At 38.4% G+C, this 21,461-nt stretch overlaps 1 protein-coding gene and 1 pseudogene across 1 annotated transcript in view; both read left to right on the top strand.

Moving 5' to 3' along the window:
- GABRG3 (gamma-aminobutyric acid type A receptor subunit gamma3) overlaps positions 1–21,461 on the top strand; it is a 756,122-nt gene that overhangs the window by 432,684 nt on the left and 301,977 nt on the right. Inside the window, exons 4-5 of the mRNA XM_044917764.1 lie at positions 2,687–2,907; positions 4,890–4,972. Coding sequence (XP_044773699.1) covers positions 2,687–2,907; positions 4,890–4,972 — 304 coding nt within the window. The remainder of the gene's footprint in view (positions 1–2,686; positions 2,908–4,889; positions 4,973–21,461) is intronic.
- Positions 8,946–15,744, top strand: LOC110572397 (annotated as a pseudogene).

The following is a 21,461-nucleotide window of genomic DNA, read 5'->3' as shown; positions in this document are numbered from 1 at the left end:
AATAGCGGCAAACATGTTCTAATTAATGTTCCTTTTCCAACCTTTGCGCAAAGAGCTATATGCACTCATTAGACATGCTCTGCCTTACTGCAGGTGTCAACTTTAACAAACATTTCACCCATGTGTGACATGAGCCACCTTGCTTCCAGTCCTAAGCCAACACTACGTGTTATAGATTTGTTTCAGCATTCTTTTTTAATACACTGATTTTCTTTTTTTCTTTTGTTTTTTATTGAGATAAAATTGACATTTAACATAATATTAGTTTCAGATATACAAATAATGATTTAATGTACATATATATTGCAAAATGGCACCATGATAAGTCTAGTTAGAAATATTTTTTTATTGTGATGAGAGATTTTAAGATCTACTCTTAGTGACTTTTGATTATACAATACAGTATTGTCAACTATAGTCACAATGCTGTACATTACATCCCTGGCACTTATTCATTTTATAATGGGAAGTTTGTACTTTTTGATTCCCTCCACCTCTTCTCCCACTTCTCAGTCTCCACCGCTGGAATCCGCCTGTCTGTTCTCTGTATCCATGACTTCAGTTTTTAATTTTTTTTAGTTTCCACATATAAGTGAGATCACAGGTATTTGTCTTTCATTATCTGATTTATTTTACTTGTTTCAGCACTGTTTGAAACCCCTTTTAATTTATTTATTTTTAAAGATTTATTTATTTTTAGAGAGAGAGAGAGAAAGCACATGCATGAGTGGGGCAAGGGGCAGAGGGAGAGGGAGAGGGAGAGAATCCCAAGCAGACTCCTCACTTCTCAGGACCCTGAGATCATGACCTGAGCTGAAAACAAGAATTGGGCACTTAACTGAGTCATCCAGGTGCCCCCAAACCCATTTTAAAATTAGTCAGTATACAACAGGAAATAACACACATGCATACACAACACACACACAAACTTCCTCTTTGTTTCTCTGTCTGTGTACAATTCCAAGGTCAGAGTCTGTTAATGAGAGACATGTGCAAAGTTCTGGAAGGCAATAATGAGACAGAGGCTATTATCCCCCAGAGGCATGTTTAGGCAGACACATGGACAGAGGGGAGGACTTGCACTGGGCCCCTCTGGATGTTGAGATTTCATTCAACTCTGGAAGCTCCCACAATAACCTGCCCTCAGCTTCTGCTTCCCTGGCATTTGCTCCTGCAGCTGGTCAAATGCTTAAGCAAGACTCAGATTCCCTATACATAATTCTTTCCACATTAAAAACTTGGATTTTTTTGTCTTTTCTAGCTGGAATCCTAAGTGATACACCGACTTCATTTTTCTGGTTGCTATGTGTGACCATCAAACTTGCTGTTTTTTCACCTTAATTGTATGTTTAATTCCCAGACTAAAATATAAGCTCCATGAAGGGAGGGAGGTTTCTTGTTGGCGCAGTGCTGGGTCTTCAGTGGTTTGCAGGGCATGGCATACTCAGTGCAGCAAAGAGATGATGAATGAATGGATTAGTTAATAAAAATCAGGATCTGGTCAATTGAATTAACTACCTCAGAAAGGTTCTTTAACTGGAAACTTGATGGTAAGGATAAATGTGGGATTTGTTGAGAATTACTGAACCCACACTCTGTAATAGTAATTCATTATTATATCTAATATGTAAATGAAACTGAAAGGTATAAAAATCTCTAACAGTCTGCTTCTAGATCCACTTTACTATGGGCCTAATTGATGATAATCCTTGAAACTGTGTTTAGGGGAAGGGCCTCTGAAGTGGTCCAGTCTCGGAATATTTCTTTTATTTTTTTTAAGATTTTATTTATTTACTTGAGAGAGAGAGAGAGAGCACAGAGGGAGAGGGAGAAGCAGACTCCCTGCTGAACAGAGAGCCCCATGTGGGGCTCGATCCCAGGACCCTGAGATCAGGACCAGAGCCGAAAGTAGACGCTCAACCGACTGAGCCACCCAGGTGCCCCTAGGGACATTTATTTAGGTCTCTTGGTGAAATTAGTCCTATTCCACATCTAATGGTTGCAGCAAAGCCTTATTCTGTGCTGGAATACCAAAAGGTTTCCAATTACAGAGGTCTGGGGAGCCTCACCAGCCTTCTGTTGAATCAGCATTTGGCTTGGGTGTCTGTCACCTTTATAGTTCTTTGTTGTTGCTTCTTACTTTTCTTTTTGATTTAGATTGTGTTGTTTGATAAGGTTTTTAAATGAAAATGATCATTATTATATAAGCTAATACTGTATGGATCTATGCCGGACATTAAGGGTTTTTCATGTAATCATTTCCTTTCTTCTTTATAACCCATTTAGGAGGTGGGCATTCCACCCATTTTACAGATTAGAATGAGGCTTCAATAGGTAACATTACCTGTTAAAGCTTAGACTTGTGAATGCAGGGGGATTTATTCTGTGCTTCGAATTATAGTCTACTACCACTTGACCTCTTATCACATTTTATGTGTTTATTACAATTTAAGACTTACAGAATCTTTTGTACATATGTTATCACATTATTGACTAATAATACTTGTTATCATTTGTTAAAATGTTTACCATGTTGAGCCATGCACTATACTAAAGCTCTAACAGAAAGGGATGTGGGGAATAAGGGCGTAAACATGGAGGAAACCCAAACTTTTGACAAAGAAAATGAAACATACAGAAAATTCATTAATAGAACCACTTTGCTTCTCCTTTTGTTCTGTTTCAGGAATACCAAATTGACATATTTTTTGCTCAGACCTGGACAGACAGTCGCCTTCGATTCAACAGTACTATGAAAATACTCACTCTGAACAGCAACATGGTGGGATTAATATGGATTCCAGACACAATCTTCCGTAATTCTAAAACTGCAGAGGCTCACTGGATCACCACCCCCAATCAGCTACTCAGAATTTGGAATGATGGGAAAATCCTTTATACTTTAAGGTGAGACGTTGGTGGATTTTTAATCACTGGCGGGCTGATAATTTAGATCACTGTAGAGATGGGACCCTATTTTCATTTCTGCGTTCTGTCACTTCTCACGTTTGACATGCTACAGCATCCTGAAAAAGTTTGTCCTAATGCCACTATGTGTGAAAATAAAGGCACACAAATGTTCTACAATGAATATAAACTCATTCCTTCATCAGAATCCATTTCTGCTGGAAGTGGACTGTGGAATTTTCTTTAATATATTTAACCCACGGGTCCACTCACCTAAGAAAATAAAGATGTCTTGGTGTACTAATTAACAAATGTAATCATAGCCAAATTTAAGACTACAGGAAAAAAAAAGAGCACAGAGGGTATTCCCCAACGCATCCCTAATGGAAGTGGCAGCTACAGTGTAATGAGACTTCCTGCGGGCCAGGCAGTCCTTACAAAGCTGGGCAAGGTAAGAAAAACTGCACTTCAGAGAAGTGAACTGACTTGCCTGTCCAAAGTCACCACTGGGAACTAGTGTTATCAGAGTTTGAACCTGTGTCTATATCTTTCAGAAGTCTTTGCACTAGGGTGGCCCAAGTCTAACTGAACACCCAACTGTAACATACCAAAGGAATGCCCTGCACCTTGGCCAGCCTTTCTGTTTGTCTAGCATTAGGATCAGGACAGTACCCTCCAGACACTGTTGTCCCCACTGCCCGTCATCCCTTAGGAGCACTATATGTGCTCACTCTCTTCTAACACTTTCTCTCACCACCTTTGCAGCACCATGGCTCCTCTCTATGTCTCCTGCTCCTGCTTTTGTGCAGTCTTTTCTCCTGTTCTTTCTGCCTCGGGACTTCCTCATTACTTCACTCACTTTCTTTTCTCCTGCTGACTTAGTTCATCCATTCCCACATCTATGCTGAGGCTTCCCATATGCCTACCTCCAACCCAGAACTTCCCCTCTGGACTCCAGAAACTTGGAGCCACCTGCCTATGGGATGTCTCCTCCTGAGGGTCTAAAAGGCATTGCAAATTCAGCATGCCTCAGGAGATGGTGACTTGTCTAATTCTTCTGACGCATGTATCTTCCTGGCTCAGTAAAGCCCACCACCAGCCCCTGGGCACATCTCCTCTCCCACCCCCACATTCAGTACATGAACTCTTAATTGCAGGTCGATTGTGGCCATGCAGAGAAGTCTGTAACTCAGAATGGTAAACAAGTATCCACAGCACAAATAAAAGTACTGATTAAAATCAAAAGAAGTGGAAGATTAGAGAATTTCAACTTTCAGGGAAATAATAATTTTGGCAGGCGGAGAACAACAACAACAACAAATCCACAGTAGGGAACTCTGCTGATGGATTATAGGTAGAGAGTTGGAGTCTGTAACAGGTGTTTCCACATCAGTCTTAATGGAGTGCGGATGAGACTCTGATGTAAAGGTGAGCCTCAGCAAACCAGAATGGGGACATGGCCTACCCTGGGATCCTTCATAGGAACTCTGGCCCCAGAGCTTTCTGCTCTGGAAGGATGCAAGGCACACATTTGTATAGCTACCACCTGCTTAGTCTAATGAGAGAGTTGTCTAAATATGAAGTCCATTCTACAAGTGGATTAGTTTTGCATTATACCTACCTAGACCAATACACCAGTTTCAAAATGGAAGAAGGTTTTAATTCAGTAAAACAGATTGAAGACAAAGACTTATAAAATAACAGTTGTTTTTATTTGTCTCCTCTTTGACTTTGCTTGTATTTCTAGACATATTTGGAATTTTACTAACTGAAGTTCTCTCTGCTACCAATAGTTAAAAACAGAACAAAATAACACAAAAACCACTAAATGGTATCCCTGAATGGCACCACTGCCAAGAGTGAGTTAAGTGCACTGCTCTCACTCCCCAATTGTTGTAAAGTGACTGCTCTTTGGCTTTGATCTGGGACTTTTCTGGGTTGCTCCTGGCAGACCTCAAGAGTGACCCTTGGCTCTCCTGCAGGCTCACTATAAATGCAGAATGCCAGCTGCAGCTGCACAACTTCCCCATGGATGAGCACTCCTGCCCACTGATTTTCTCCAGCTGTGAGTACCAACTTGGGGTATAAATGCTGTGTAAAGGAATGTCTATTTTCTGTTGATTTATGGCAGATGGTCATGCATCATTGTGCATAGAAAAAAGGGATAATGGTTTTGGTATTAGACACATGGGTGTTTTAACTCTATTGTTTGGATGTATGTTACAGAATAGGTAGCTTTGAAAAAGCTGTGAGCAACTTGACCATTACTTATAATAATGAAAGAGTCAGAAATTGGTGAACAGTTGACTTACCAAAGACCTTTATGTTAATGAGCTGTGCATATTTGGAAGTATACAAAATTCATTTACAATATTTTTGGGTTTAATATCATCTTCAAGCAAGTTGTTTTGTTTTCTGAATAGAAAGATAAAAAATTTTATTTAAATATATTTATATTTGTCTTATTGCCGTATTGTAGGATATAATTTTTCAGTATTTTATTTTCTAATATTTTCCATATGATTAATATTAGCTAATGAGTAATCATTCACAAATTCTTTAAGACAATATCTAATACATACAGGGATACATATAAAAGGAAATATCAAATTTATGTGTATTTATAAAATAACTTTTTAAGTAAAGCTCAATATGGAAATATATCTGTAGAATTCAGGATAGTTCCTTTTAAATGTATTGATTACAAGTAGCTAAGTATGACTCATAAGAATTTAATTAACTTTATTGGCTTTCTATAAAATTGCATATGGAGCTTGACAAACAAATGTGATGAAATCTCAGGCAGAGGTTTTGTGGCTTCCCTCACCAGACATTATAGTGAAAAGACAAAAATGAAATAAGAGATGAACACATTTTATAGTTCATTTTAGGTACAGAAAAAGGCAAGGTAGAAAAGCAAAATTTCATTGATCTCTTAGATTGGGTAAAAATATTCTTTTGTAGAGATTAGTTTAAATCCTAATTTAAAATAATATTTTCTCCCAAACCATTATATTTGTTGGTAACACAAATTTTTAATGCCCAGCAAGTAGGTGGCTAATATCTATGAATGTCTGGTAAACTTGCCTATAGATTCATTTAGGCCTGCTGTTCTCTATTTATTTAATTACTTTAAAAGTTATAGAACCATTCAAATAGTCTATTTCTTTGTGAGTCAGTTTGGTATATATGTATACAATTTTCCTAATGATTTGTCCACTTCACTACTTATTAGTGTTCTCAGTAAACCCAATTTAGCTATGTAGATCCTTCCAATGCTCTGATATGCTATTAATTCATCTATAACTACTATAACTATAATTATTACTACTACATAACTTTAATGGTTATTTCTTATTATTAGACATCCTATTTTTTGCTTTTTTCTAATTCTTTATGCAATTTGACAGCATCTCATTTCTTTACTAAATTTTTAATGTCATCTTCCACTTATTTAAATTTCCAAAACTTTCCAATATCTTTGTGGGAGCAATTTGCAGAATTTGTTGTTTTGTTTTACTTGGTTACATGGTAATTAATTTATTTTTCTGTTCAATAAGTAATTTGTTCATTTGAGCTCATGTTTCTTGGATTCTTTTTCTGTGGGGTTTCTTTGAGGCTTACATTTAAAACAGGTTTTTCTGAACAGGTTTTGCTCTGGCTCTGCCTGGTGTCTCTATAACTTTAAAGTTTAAGCCTGGATTCCTAGGCTACATAGTTGGTGTGAATTCTAGCTACATGTCTGTGATTTCAGGCTGTGATTTTATATTCTTAGAAAGACTTTTTTGCTTTTCTGTTGTTCCCAGAGCCAAATCAGGACAGGGAATCTACTTTTAGGGAGAGTTTCTCCTGAGTCCACAAGCTGAGGTTATCTCCTTTCCCTGTGGTAGCAACACAAGTGTCCATCAACAGATGCATGGATAAGCAAAAGTGGGAGAAAGGGTAAAAGATCATGATCCTACTATATACTGTCTATATGAGACACAATTTAGATTCAAAGACAAATCATTTGGAAGTGAAAGGATGAAATAAGATATAGAATGCAAATAGTGTCTGAAAGAGAGTTGGATTGGTTATATTAATATAAGACAAAATATATTAAAGAAAATTGTTATTAGAGACAAAGAAGGATGTTTATAATGATAAAATGTGTCAGCACATCAAGAAATTCACAGTAATAATAAACATGCATGCATCTAATAATAGAACATTAAAATACATAAAGCAAAAATTGACAGATCTGAAGGGAAAAACTGATGATTCAACAGTAATAGTTAGGTACTTTAATAACTCACTTTAAAAAATGGATAGAAAAACTATAAATAGAAGGTCTATCAGGGAAACAGAAGACTTGAACAGTACTTCAAAGCAACCAGATCTAGTAGATATCTATAGAATAGTCCACTGAACAACAACAATACACATTGTTGTTAAGTGCACATGAGGCTTTCTGCAAGATAAGCCATATATTAGGTAATGAAACAAATCAATAAATTTAGAATGATTGAATTAAGATTGCAGGATACAAGATCAATATACAAACAACATTTGCATTTCTATAAACTAGAAATTAAACCTTGAAAAGGAAAGTAAGAAAACAATTACATTTACAAAAGTATCGAAAAGAATATAATACTTAAGAATGAATTTAACAAAATAAGTGCAAGACTTGTATGTTGAAAACTACAAAAATGTTGTTGAAAGAAAGGAAAGAAGATCTAAGCAAATGGAAAGGCATTCTATGTTCATGAACAGAGACTTAATGTTTTTAAGGTGGTAACACTTTCCAAAATAATCTATAGATTCAGTACAATGCTTATCAAAACCCCAGCTGGCTCTTTTTCCCTGAAATTGACAAACTGATTCTAAAATTTATGGGGAAATTAAAGAAATCTAGAATAGCCAAAACAATCTTGAAAGAAAAACAAATTGAGAGAGCTCACACTTCTGATTTCAAAACTTACTACTAAGCTACAATAACCAAGACAGTGTGGTGTGGTGCTGCTATAAAGATGGATATACAGATATACTCAAATGCCCATCAATTGATGAACAGATAAAATTTGATATATAACAGAATATAACTTCAGCTTAAGTAGATTGGGAAAAGAGACAAATCTCCCATGCAGAAGAATTCCAAATAATTTATATAGATATTCCACCCTCATGGAGGTGGAACATAACTCCTTACCCCTTAAGTCAAAGATGAGCATAGTAACTTCCTTCCAAGAAGTTTATAATGGAAAGGGATAAAATGTATCTTATAGTGGAGAAAACTAACACACACTACTTCAGCCAGGTGATTAAGGTCAATATCAACAGTTGTAAGTCATATCGATAGTATGTACCTTTATATGATGTGATGATAACAGCACTTTACCTCTGTGGTCTCCCTCCTAAAAACCCATAACCCCCTTTTAATCATAAGAAAAACACCAGACAAATCCTACTTCTACAAAAACCTGAACAGTAGTGTTCAGAACTGTCAATGCCACTGACAGAGCAAGGAATGTCTTTGAAACCATCATAGCCAATGTGGTATCTTGGATGGCATCCCAGGATAGAAAAAGAGCATTAGGTGAAAATGGATGAAATCTGAAAGAAGACTGGACATGGGTTAACAATAATATATCAATATTGGCTCATTAATTGTGGCAAATGTACATATTAATGTAAGATATTAATAATAGGGGAAATTGGGTGTGGTATTGGGAACTCCCTGTAGTATCTTTGTAATTTTTTCTGTAAATGTAAACCGATTTTAAATTTCAGCATAGGAAACAGTAGACAAAGCCAAAAGACAACCTAGAGAACGGGAGAAGATATTTGCAAATGTCTTATCAGATAAAGGGCTAGTATCCAAAATCTATAAAAAAACTTATCAAACTCAACACCCCCCAAAAATCTTATCTTCAAAAAGATAGAAATATGAATAATCATACTGAGCTGGTATTATAGGTCCAATTCCTAAATAAAATTGGTCCAAGTTGCTGATAAATTAATACTTTAAGGGCTTAAGTGAAATAATAAGGTGAAAAATGACAAAACAAGATCCCATGCCTCTTCCTTCACTTCAGCAAAACAAACTTCTGAATTATGGGAAATTTCTGGAGACCCTGAGTCGGAAGTACCAGCATAGAGATCTCAATGGTAAACAATCTTGTACAGCGGTTCTTACATATTTTGGGCTCACATATCACTATGAGAGTCTGAACAAACTTATGGTCCTTTATTCACACACTTAGATAATTTCACATGGTATTTTGCACCTCTCAGCTACATAATTTGTAGTCCAGAGTTTCAAAACTCCTCATCTAGTCCATCTTGCTCATGTGTAGATGAAGAAACAGAAACAGATGCTGTCATTCTCCTAGGTTAAGGGATTAGAAATGGGATCCTCTGACTTCTGGAAAGTGCTTCTTCCATTGTATCAAACCAGTTACTATTGACTCTACCATTGACTCTACCTCAAAAATGTCCCTGAACTTGTTCACTGCTAACTATTTCCACCTGTTGGGTTTTTTGCTCCCACTCTTATATTTCAAGTTCATTATATACATATATCCTGGCACTGGCTTTTTAAAATATGTATCTGTCTAAATCATTCCAGTACTTCTAACCATTCAAAATTCTTTCCCCTGGGGATGAGTATCAGACTTGAATGCTTTACCATAACCAACAAGATTCCTTCCTCTCTCTCTAACTTCATTTCTTTCCACTCTCTGTCTTGAAAGTGCATGCTTTACTATTCCTTTTATGGATATTTATCTCCTTTTCACTCAAAATATAGCTCTATACAACACTAATGTATATCCTTTATATTTTCATTTTACCAAACTGTAAACTAAGGCATCTTCAATAGCTTGTGTATAGATCAATTCAAACACAAAGATTTAGTATCTATGGATTTCACTCATAGAATTTTAATTGCATATTCCAGACCAAAAATAGTTTATTCTACAGGTTTTAGTTATATGATTTAATGATATTTCACCTGCAGAACAACACATATGAAAAGAATAAAATATAGTCATTGTGAGTAGAATGGAAGCCTCTAAAGAGGATCATAATCATCATGACAATAGGATCATCCTCCATATTCCTTTATGGTTACTTGATGAGGAGTGATGTTTGCTAGCTCTTCTAGCACTCCATGAGCCCCTCTTTCAGGAGAGTAGCTATGTGCTTGGTGAGAAATGGCGTCTGGTGGCTAATGTCAGTTGTGCTTCACTTTACTCAATTTCATGAGAAGTTTCTGTGAAGGAAGGAGGTTACACTAACCTGTTGTGTTTTTCTTAGGAATTTGATTATCTACTCAGTAACAGTACCTCACATGTACCAAAATAAACTTCAAGTCCACCCCTCCATTTTCTGTGATATGTTCAGCTTCCTTCTGATGTTGAGATCTGATACTTCTTCCATATCTCTTTTAATATCTGAAACTGTTATTCTATCATATTAAGAGGGATATTGCTTTCTATTCCTGATCTATGGATTATTTTTAAATTGTTCTTATAAAGATAAATTGAAAATATATATTAGGACCTACAGAAATAGTTATCTTTGGTCATCCTTCAATATTATTTTCCCCATTGCAGAAATTTCTGTTTCTATTTTTCCTTATCTAGTGCTCCTAACTCTAAGAAACTTGTATTCTATATGAATGCCAAGATTTACTCTTAGCCCTTCTTGGCTCTGCACCATCCTCTCCTATACCATAGGGTAGGGGTTGCAAATGCAATGAACAACAACAACAACAACAAAACAAAAACAAAAAAACTGAACCACATCAAGAATTTCAGTGAATGACTCTGGTTACCATATATACTTTTTTTTCCTTATAAGTATACAGCAAGAAGCATGACTACATGCTTGACTAGTAAAAAGCAGCCAACCTTTAATTTCAGGCTCCAGCGTACAACAGGTCATGGTGGAGATTATGGCAAAGTACATAAATTGCCTGTGAGAAAACCACTTTCAATGTTGGCCAGATCTTACTTTGATGGAACATAGGAAAGATTTTGCCAGGTATTTTTATTCCTCAGTGAGCCCCCAGAGAAAAGCAGTCAATCACTCCCATCTCCCTGGTCTCCGGCCACACTCCGTACTCACCCGGCCTGTGACCGAGCGTTTCTATCTCTGGCACCTGACCCCGTGTGGAGTCTCCAAACCCAGCAGATCCCCGGTGCACTCCCACACTGCTCCTCCCAGGGGAGGAAGGGGAGTCTCCCCGGATCTGCCACTTATTGGTTCCCTGCTGGAGGAGCAGTGGCCCGACTGTGCCGCGGATCACGGTTTATGGCAACTCTGAGCTGAGAGCCTTGGCTCCATCTCTGCAGCAGGATTCCCCACTCCGATACCTGGGAGCTCTTCCGCACTCAGGCACCCCCAGTCTTTCTGTGACCCCGAGGGTCCTGAGACCACACTGTCCTAGCGAGGGGTCCACCCCTCGCTTAGCCACTGGAGCGACGTCCCTCAGTGGAGCCGACTTCTAAAAGTTCCAATTTTGTGCTCCACTGCTCTATCACTTGCCAGAAGTGGCCGATGGAGGCCCCCTCCCCTGCCATCTATCCTCCCGAATATTGCCTCGGATTCACTTCTCCGCACGTCCTACCTTCCAGAAAGTGGTCGCTTTTCTGTTCAGAGAGTTGTTGCTATTCTTTTCTTCGATCTCCTGTTGAGTTCATGGGGGCCTGTTGCCGTGGTTCCCAAATGTCTTTGCCAGAGGTGGAATTGCCCCGCCTTGCCCGTCTGGGCTAAATAATCTGTATAATGGTTTGATCCCTATCCAGCTGAATTCCTGAGACCAGATGAAATCCAGGTCTCCTACTCCTCTGCCATCTTCTGCCACTTTTATTTTTGAAATCACTTTATTGAGGTATGATTGACATGTAAAAAGCTGTAAATATTTAATGTGTACAACTCAATAAGTTTGGGGGTAAATATGTACCCCTGAAATCATCACCAAATATATCCATCATATCTCAAAGTTTCCTCCAGCTCCTATTATTATTTTTTATTATTTTATTATTATTATATTTTTATTATTACTTTATTATTATTTTTTAGTTTTTGATAACCACACTTAACATAAGATCTACCCTCTTAACAGATTTTATTTGCATAGTAAAGTATTGTTAGCTATAGGCGCCATGCTATAGAGTGGATCGCCAGAATTTATTTATCTTGAATACCTGAAACTTTGTGCCCTTTGACCATTACCTCCCTATTACCCCGTCCTTCCAGCCCCTGGAAACCATCTTTCTACTCTCTGCTAACTGTTTGACTATGTTAGGTTTCACACATAAGTGAGATCATACACTCTTTGTCTTTCCGTGTCTGGTTTATTTCATTTAGGATAATGCCCTCAAGATCCATCCATGTTGTTGTAAATGGCAGGATTTTTTGCTTTTTTAAGAGTGAATAACATTCCATTGTGTGTGTGTGTGTGTGTGTGTGTGTCTATGTGTATATATATGTATATATCACAACTACTTTATTTATCCACTGATGGACACTTAAGTTGTTTCCATGTCTTAGCCGTTATGAATGTTAAAATGAACACAGGTATGCAGATCTCTTTGAGATCCTGACTTCATTTCCTTTGAATACATGCCCAAAAGTGGAATTGATGGATTGTAAGGTAGTTTTATTTTTAACTTTCTGAGAAACATCCATACTGTTTTCCATAGCAGTAGAACTGGTTGACATTCCCACCAATAGGACACAGGGTTCCCTTTACTCCACATCCTAGCCTAATACTGTTATCTTTTTTATAATAGCCATTCTGATAGGTGTGAGGTATCATATCATTGTTGTTTTGATTTGTATTTCCCTGATGATTAGTGGTATTGAACATTTTTCTTATACCTGTTGGCCATCTGTACATCTTCTTTGAAAAAATATCTATTCAGGTCCTTTGACCATTATTTAATCACTTTATTTTTTCCCCTACTGAGTTGTGTGAGTTCTTTATATGTTTTGGATATTAACCTCTTATCAGATATATGGTTTCCTAATATTTTCTCCCATTTTGGAGATTGCTTTCCATTTTGTTGATTGTTTCATTTGCTTTACAGAAGCTCTTTGTTTCATGTAGTCCCACTGTAGCAAACCCTGTCACAATGGATCCCTGGAGGCATCTTGCCTCTTTCCCAAATGACTTACAACAGGTGGAAGGAGGGAGGATGGTACAGTGGTAAGAAGGTCAAGGAGGTGCCAGAGAAGGTGACTTTTCAGTATCCTGCAGATCCTATCATATAACAGCAAGACCACTTCCCTTGACATCTAAAGGGTATGCAGCAAATGGTCTTGTGGGTGTGCCTGTATTCAAGGCTGGATCACATGGAGAAGAGTGTGATTTTTGACTTTTGCACAAGAATGTATACAGGGGCTGTCTGCACATTCCAAACACTGTGTGCCTGTAAAAAAGCAAAGTGGAAGCATCAGAGGTCTAGAGTGAAATAGGAGTGGGATCTCTTCCCACTTTCACCACTTCTCACTGTATAGGTGTTTTCATATTGTTTAACCCTTCTGAATATTAGTTTTTTCATCTATGAAATCAGAATAATAATACTTACCTCATCTGTCACTGAAGATTAAATTAAGTGACAGTGTGTTTACAATGGGAGCCACTGCCCAGGACTCCCCTAGAGGTCAGGAGGGAGTCATCTGATCCTCATTACTATGGAGAACCCTGTGGCAGCAGAGTACTGGGAGCAGAGTCTGTGAGGGAGGGGCTGAGGACATGATGCAAGGCTTTCTGGGCTGGAATCCCAGCTGCCACCTCACTCACTATAGAATATCAGGGAACTTCATTTACCTCTTTAAACCCCTTTATTTTTTTTATTATGTTTTTGTTTTAATACAGTGTTATATTAGTTTCAGAGGTACAATATAGTGATTCAACAATTCCATACATTACCTAGTGCTTATCAGGACAAGTGTACTCCTTATCCCCATCACCTATTTCACCCATTCCTCCACCCACCTCCCCTCTGGTAACTATCAGTTTGTTTTCTATAGTTAAGAGTCTATTTCTTTGTTTCTCTCTGTCTTTTTTTTTTCCTTTGCTTGTTTTTTTTGTTTCTTAAATTCCACATATGAGTGAAATCATATGGTATTTGTCTTTCTCTGACTGATGTATTTTGCTTAGAATTTATACTCTCTAGCTCCATCCATGCCATTTCCAATGGTAAGATTTTATATGCTACCCAAAGCAATCTACAGATTTAATGAAATCTCTATCGAAATTCCAATAGCATTTTTTACAGAACTGGAACAAACAATCTTAAAATTTGTGTGGAACCACAAAAGACCCTGAATAGCCAAAGCAATCTTGAAAAAGAAAAATAGAACTGGAGGCATCACAATCCCAGATATCAAGATATACTACAAAGTGGTGGTAATCAAAACAGTATGGTAATGGCACAAATAGATCAATAGATCAGAATAGAAAACCCAGAAAGAAACCCATAATTTTATGGTCAATTAATCTTCAACAGAGGAGGAAAGAATATGCAATGGGAAAAAGACAGTACCTTCAATTAATGGTGTTGGGAAAACTGGTCAGCTACAATACAAAAGAATGAAATGGGACAACTTTCTTACACCATACACAAAAATAAATTCAAAATGGATTAAAGACCTAAGTGTGAGACCTGAAACCATAAAAATCCTAGATGAGAACACAATCAATAATTTCTCTGATTAGCAGTAGTAACATTTCTCTAAATCTCTTTAAACCTCCCTCCTCCCATCTGTAAGGTGAGAATAACAGCAAGTTACTAAATGATGGAAAGGGACTAGAGGCACTCTGTTTAGAGATTTCTAGTTGGTTTAGTCAAGGATGTCAACACCAATGGGATTAGGGTGGCAGGAACAAGTGTGAGAGATGTTTGCACATTTTCCCTCTTTCTGTTGGATTTCCCAATGATGCACAACTATAGTAGACACACTCTGCACAGGAAAGGCTTTCTAGGGAAAAGAAAAAAGCCAAACCCTCAGTAGTTATTAGCATTTCCTACTGGGCTTGACTTCTCCTAGTCAAAAGAATCTGCCCAACAATGCACACATTTCTGTATAGGATTGTCTGAAGACACCAAGCTCTGTGACTGTGTTAAAAATGAAGCCAGCAATGTGATAGCCAGACCCCTTTCCCTAGACCATATCAATGGCATGCTCACTGGACTGAGTCTTGTCAGTGAGGTGTAATTTAAGGTTTAAGAAAATCAAGGTTTCAATCTGAGAATACAAAGAAAGTACATTTTTGGCAGCTGATGGGAAGTCTTATCAGTGTCAGTACTAGTCCAGCTCTCTGTGTTCTGGTGGGGGTCAAAAGCACCCCCAGTGATTTATGGTACAACTTCATTGAACTACCATATCATGGGGAAAGCATCAGCAGGCTGACCATTCTGCCAACCAAGACTTCCACCCCCATCCTTGGCCATTACCTCCACATCAGTACCAATACCATAGACAGCTGTTGTGAACACCATGGCGTCAAGAGCATGCAGCTATCCTGCCCAAGTGCCCAGCCATAGCACAAACTGATTTGAAGGAGCCACTGAAAGTTGTTGGTGTTGCCAAGGTGCTTGATCCATCAAAGTAAATTCTGCAAAAATAACAAGATCAGAAAACCTTCATGTTTCTTACATCTTGCAAAAAGCAAAACTTGAAGTCAGCAAAGATGGAACCAAAACTTCAGCAGCAACAACTGGGAATCTAATCACAACATCATTACTTCCTTTGTTTATTGTAGACAGATATTTTTTACCTTTCATCTAACATTATCCCACAAGCATTGTATTACTCTTGGGGCAGACAAACAAACCCTGAAGAGTACACAAAAGAAACCAGGCAAAGCAGAGACTGCTTGGCTATGAAGAAAGGACTGCTTTCCTACATTTTTTATAGTTCTGTTACAAATTTTTGTACAGTATTTTCTTTTTTAAAATGAATTTTTAGGAACAGATACCCAAAGATACAAGCACTTCTGCTCTGGGATGTATTTTAGAGGTAAAACAGGGCAGGACAGCTGAAACACTGTAATGGAGAAATGAATGCCTTAAACTAATGAACAGTTACCTATGTCAACAATCCACTTGAGTATTTACCCTCCAGTTCAGGATTTTTGTTTTATTTTATTTCTATATTTGGCTTTCCAGAAGAAATTTAATCAGTGTGGTGGGGGCAGGAGAGACATTTAGTAGTTGTTTTCATTTTTTTAATTTAATTTAATTTTATTGTTATCTTAGTCACCACACAATATATCATTAATTTGCCTTTAAAAATTTTCCCCTAACAAAGTCTTGGTAGTAAGCATTATGTGAAGGAATAGAAATGGTGAAATCTCTATTCTCTTTGTGTGTTTTTGTTGTTTTATATAATGCATGTATTCTCTAAAATAAAGTTTAAAAAACGTTTTTGAACTTTAAAAATAAAGTATGAGCCATGCTGAGTATCAGGGAAGCCCTGGCCTCTTCCCTGCTCAGACCTACACACAGGCTGGGGTAGAGGGGTTGTGGCTTAATATTAAGCACGGACCTCCGTGCTGGAACATGGGAATCCTCAGTTTACCCCTAACACTTATGTAGGTGTACTTAGTATGTGCCAGACACTGTTCTGAGCACTTATGATCATCACCCCATTTGATCCTTACAGTGACCCTGGAGGCCCTGTGTTTCCCAATGACTTTCACAGCTGTGGAAATCCAGCAAGAGCAATGAGGTCATCTACTACATCACCAGAGGTTTGAATCAAGTCCAATGGCTATTGAGTCTGTGGTCTTGATTATCACTATTATTTTTATTGTTATTGGTAGAGGACAGGTGGAGCAAAAACAGATACCCATGTCATAAGATATGAGAGGTATTTTGCTGCAGTGTGGCTTTATCCCAGTAAACCATTTAAGGCAAAAATAAACACACACACACACACACACACACACGAGTACTTTCTATCTTTGACACTTATGTCAACTTGTAACCACATTGGAGCTAGAAAAATTATTAGGGAAATGTCACTGCTGCTACAGTGATGTATGAAATGTCTGAGAATGTTGGCTGATTTTCAGGGTTTTAAGAGGCAATGCTCCATTCTCCCAAGGTAATTAATTTGGAAGAGGAGTAAATGCCAGTTAGTAAATCTCAGTGTCAATGTGTCTGGGTCCTGCCACTGCTGAGTTAGAGCAAAGGTGAATCCAGTTCTCCCTCTGGGCTGATGCCACACCCAGCACCAAGCAGTGGCCAGAGAGCAGTGACAGATCCTCTTTTGTGCATATGTTTCCTGTCAGTGTGCAGGGAAGCACATTTTGAACCCCATTCTCACCTGCCAATCCTCTTTTACAGATGAGAAAATGGAGTCTTACATAAACAGTAAAAATTCAGATTCAAGGTCATACAGCTTGTGCATGGTAGATAAAATCAACTCTTGCTTCCCCAAATCCAGGCTTTTCTCTACCAGACCAGCCTTTACCTGGGCAGTTATTAGTTAAATAGAACCAATGTCAAGGCAAATGACCCCTTGTAGGGCATTCTAGAAATGTATTCTCTATCTCTTCCATCCATACTCTGAACACTGCCTCCTCAGTGGATGATTGAAAGGCATGAACCTGCATGCAGGACATGACACAACTACTGCTTCCATTTCCCCAAACATTCCAGACAGAGAAAGAACTTGGAAATGTAAATCTCAGGGGATTCCTAGGGAAAGGATGCATTTTTCAAAGGAGAATCTGGCATATTCTTTATCAAAGCATTGTTGATGTCATTTGTAAAAGCTTGTTAAATGATAGATACTAGGAATTCTTGGAGCTTCTCCCCCCTCTGCTTTGCCTTGTTCCACTGAGTGAACCACGGTGGGGAGCCTGCCTCTAGATCCTGATTCAGGGGGTTCTGCCTGAATCAGGTGAGCCATAGACAGAAAGCAGCACTCTTCACTCACCTGCTTTTTCCCTGTGGCTGGGCTCTTAGGAAGCTTCATAGTTTTCTACTCTGCTTAGGGGTTAAAGCGCATCTCAGCAAGGGTGTGTGTACAATTCCAGGATTATTTGAGCCATGCCAAGGTGGGTGCACTTAGAGAGCAACAGAAAAACATGGTAAACTGTGACCACAGAACTAGTACAAAAAATATTTTGAATTCCCTGTCTACTATAAAACTTGTCTTTTTCTCCTTTAAATTCTCCTGCCCTTTCAACTGTCCAAGGATAGTTTGCATGGTGCCAATAACTTATCTGACCTTCATAGATAAATATGAAAAAGGAAGGAGAAATGTGGGCTAAGAGTTTGGCTTTTCCATTATTTTGGAAAAGCTGCTGTGCTTCATTTCACTTGTCCACTGATATACCTGTTTAAAGATTTTATTTACTTATTTATCTGACAGAGAGAGACACAGCGAGAGAGGGAACACAAGCAGGGGGAGTGGGAGAGGGGAGAAGCAGGCTTCCTGCTGAGCAGGGAGCCTGACACAGGGCCTGATCCCAGGACCCTGGGATCATGACCTGAGCCGAAGGTAGACGCTTAACAACTGAGCCACCCAGGCACCCCAATATACTAAGAAGATCATAGAGTGCAGAAGACCCTGTGGTCTTCAGTTATGAACTGAAAGAATGTCTGGGAAAAGTGTTTTGTTGTCACCTTAACGACATGAAAAGATGAAAATAGGAAATCTGTAAACCAAGTAACTTTCCCTGCTGGACCAATGAAGCCAGAATGTAATTGGGAAGAAAGACTATCAGTTCATGTTGGTTATAAACTGCTCTTTCTGTACATTTAGTCATTACTAAAAAAAAACAAAAAACAAAAAACTTGACCCTGTTGAGTTTTGGAGGTTAGGGATCATATTTTCTGTGAGCTATTAAATACCTGTTCACAGTAGGTGCTTAATAGATATTTATTCTGTGTAGGTAGCTGGCTAAGGTCAACTATTTATGTTAGCAACTGAAGGTGATGCAGCCCATGTAATGCCTCATTTTGGGGAATACCATTGGTCTAAGTAGGTGGTGAGCTCATTAATGAGAACATATGTTGCTCTTATTAAAGAACATCGTCCATCAACAAATTCTAAAATCTCATCTCAAACAAGAGGACATGGGAAATCTCTGTAATTTTGACTCAGTTTTGCTGTGAAGCTAAAACTGTTCCAAAAAATAAAATCTATTAAAACAAACGGACAAAAACCTAAGGCTGAGGGAGAGAATCCAAAGTAGAAACAAACTGGAAGAAGATCTTCCAAAGATTTACACTGGCACCTGGTTGGAGCAGGTGTGGTGGCAGCTCACCAGATGGTGGAAAATTCTCTGGGCTGACCTGGGCCAGAGCTGGTTTATCGTTGGCATGGAGGTAGGAAGCACCTGGTCAGAGTCCAAATGGGTAAAAAACTTGGCTGGTATTTACAACCAGGAAACAATCCTGTGGGTATAGGTGACCAAGCCTGATTGGAAGGCTCAGAGAGGAAGTCAAGGCTTCAGAACCTGCTAAATGGCTGTGTGATGTGAGGCCTGAGGTATGTGGTGTCTGTCAGATGTTTCTTGACACACTGATGGGGTGCAGATAGACCCAGGCATATGGATGGATTCATGGAGGAGGACAAGGCATCAGGAACTGGTCACTGAATGGTTAGCACAAAAGCTGGGTTGTACGGTGTCTCTACTGAGAGGACTGCATTGAGGTGGTAAGCAGGCCAGAACTGGGGCTGCAAATTCACAAAGGGACTGCATGCTCTGAGTGTACACTGTATAGCAGAAGGAAGAAAAAGCCGAGAAGCACACCCAAACTAGGAAAAGAAGTCCCACCCTTTTTATTTATTATTATTATGTTATATTAATTACCATACATTACATCATTAGTTTTTGATGTAGTGTTCCATGATTCATTGTTTGCATATAACACCCAGTGCTCCATGCAGATCGTGCCCTCCTTAATACCCATCACCAGGCCAACCCATCCCCTCACCCCCCTCCCCCTAGAACCTCAGTTTGTTTTTCAGAGTCCATAGTCTCTCATGGTTCGTCTCCTCCACCCTGATTCCTCCCCCCATTCTTCCCCTCCTGTTATCTTCTTTATTTTTTTTAACATATAATGTATTCTTTGTTTCAGAGGTACAGGTCTGTGATTCAACAGTCTTACACAATTCACAATACAGCACTCACCATAGCACATATCCTCCCCAATGTTTGTTTTTTTTTTTCTTTTCTTTTCTTTTTTTTTATTCTTATGTTAATCCCCATACATTACATCATTAGTTTTAGATGAAGTGTTCCATGATTCATTGTTTGTGCATAACACCCAGTGCTCCATGCAGAATGTGCCCTCCTCAATACCCACCACCAGGCTAACCCATCCTCCCACCCCCTAGCCTCTAGAACCCTGTTTGTTTTTCAGAGTCCATCATCTCTCATGGTTCGTCTACCCCTCCGATTTCCCCCGCTTCATTCTTCCCCTCCCGCTACCTTCTTCTTCTTCTTCTTTTTTTTCTTAACATATATTGCATTATTTGTTTCAGAGGTACAGATCTGAGATTCAACAGTCTTGCACAATTCACAGCGCTTACCAGAGCACATACCCTCCCCGGTGTCTATCACCCAGTCACCCCACCCCTCCCACCCCACCCCCCACTCCAGCAACCCTCAGTTTGTTTCCTGAGATTAAGAATTCCTCATATCACTGAGATCATATGATACATGTGTTTCTCTGTTTGACTTATTTCGCTCAACATAATACCCTCCAGGTCCATCCACGTCATTGCAAATGGCAAGATCTCATTCCTTTTGATGGCTGCATAATATTCCATTGTATATATATACCACCTCTTCTTTATCCATTCATCTGTCGATGGACATCTTGGCTCTTTCCACAGTTTGGCTATTGTGGACATTGCTGCTATAAACATCGGGGTGCACGTACCCCTTCGGATCCCTACTTTTGTATCTTTGGATACCCTCCCCAATGTTTATCACCCAGTGGAAAGAGCCAAGATGTCCATTGACAGATGAATGGATAAAGAAGATGTGGTATATATATATACAATGGAATATTATGCAGTCCCATCCTTTTTTCAGTTTCTTTCCTATGCCTTCTATTTACAACACTTAACACTGTACCAGCTGTAAAGGAGAATTGTTGACAGGAGTCCATGTCTGTCATCACAGAGCAGGTAGTAAAGGGTAAGTTTACAGCTGAAAAGTAATACATTTATAACTGCAAATAACTATCAAATACATATTATTTTAAATATATCTTGAATTTGTGTATTAATTTCCTTTCCTCTATATTGTGATTCTTTAACTTTCACTAATACTCAGATTTAAAATCTGTTCTCTACTGATTCAACTAAATGACCTACCAAAACAGGAAATCTGAACCATTCTTCTTCTTTAAAAATTTTCAAAAATTACTCATTCATAAGTAAACTTCAAATTTATTTATCAAGAAAGAAAGAAGAAAGAAAGAAAGGAAGAAGAAAGAAAGAAAGAAGAAGGGAAGGAAGGAAGGAAGGAAGGAAGGAAGGAAGGAAAGAAAGAAAGAAAGAAAGAAAGAAAGAAAGAAAGAAAGAAA

This window comes from Neomonachus schauinslandi, chromosome 9, assembly GCF_002201575.2.
Source record: "Neomonachus schauinslandi chromosome 9, ASM220157v2, whole genome shotgun sequence".
NCBI classification, from domain to species: Eukaryota; Metazoa; Chordata; class Mammalia; order Carnivora; family Phocidae; genus Neomonachus; species Neomonachus schauinslandi.
Note: the sequence above shows the minus strand (reverse complement) of the source record. Positions and strands in the feature narration are given on the sequence as shown.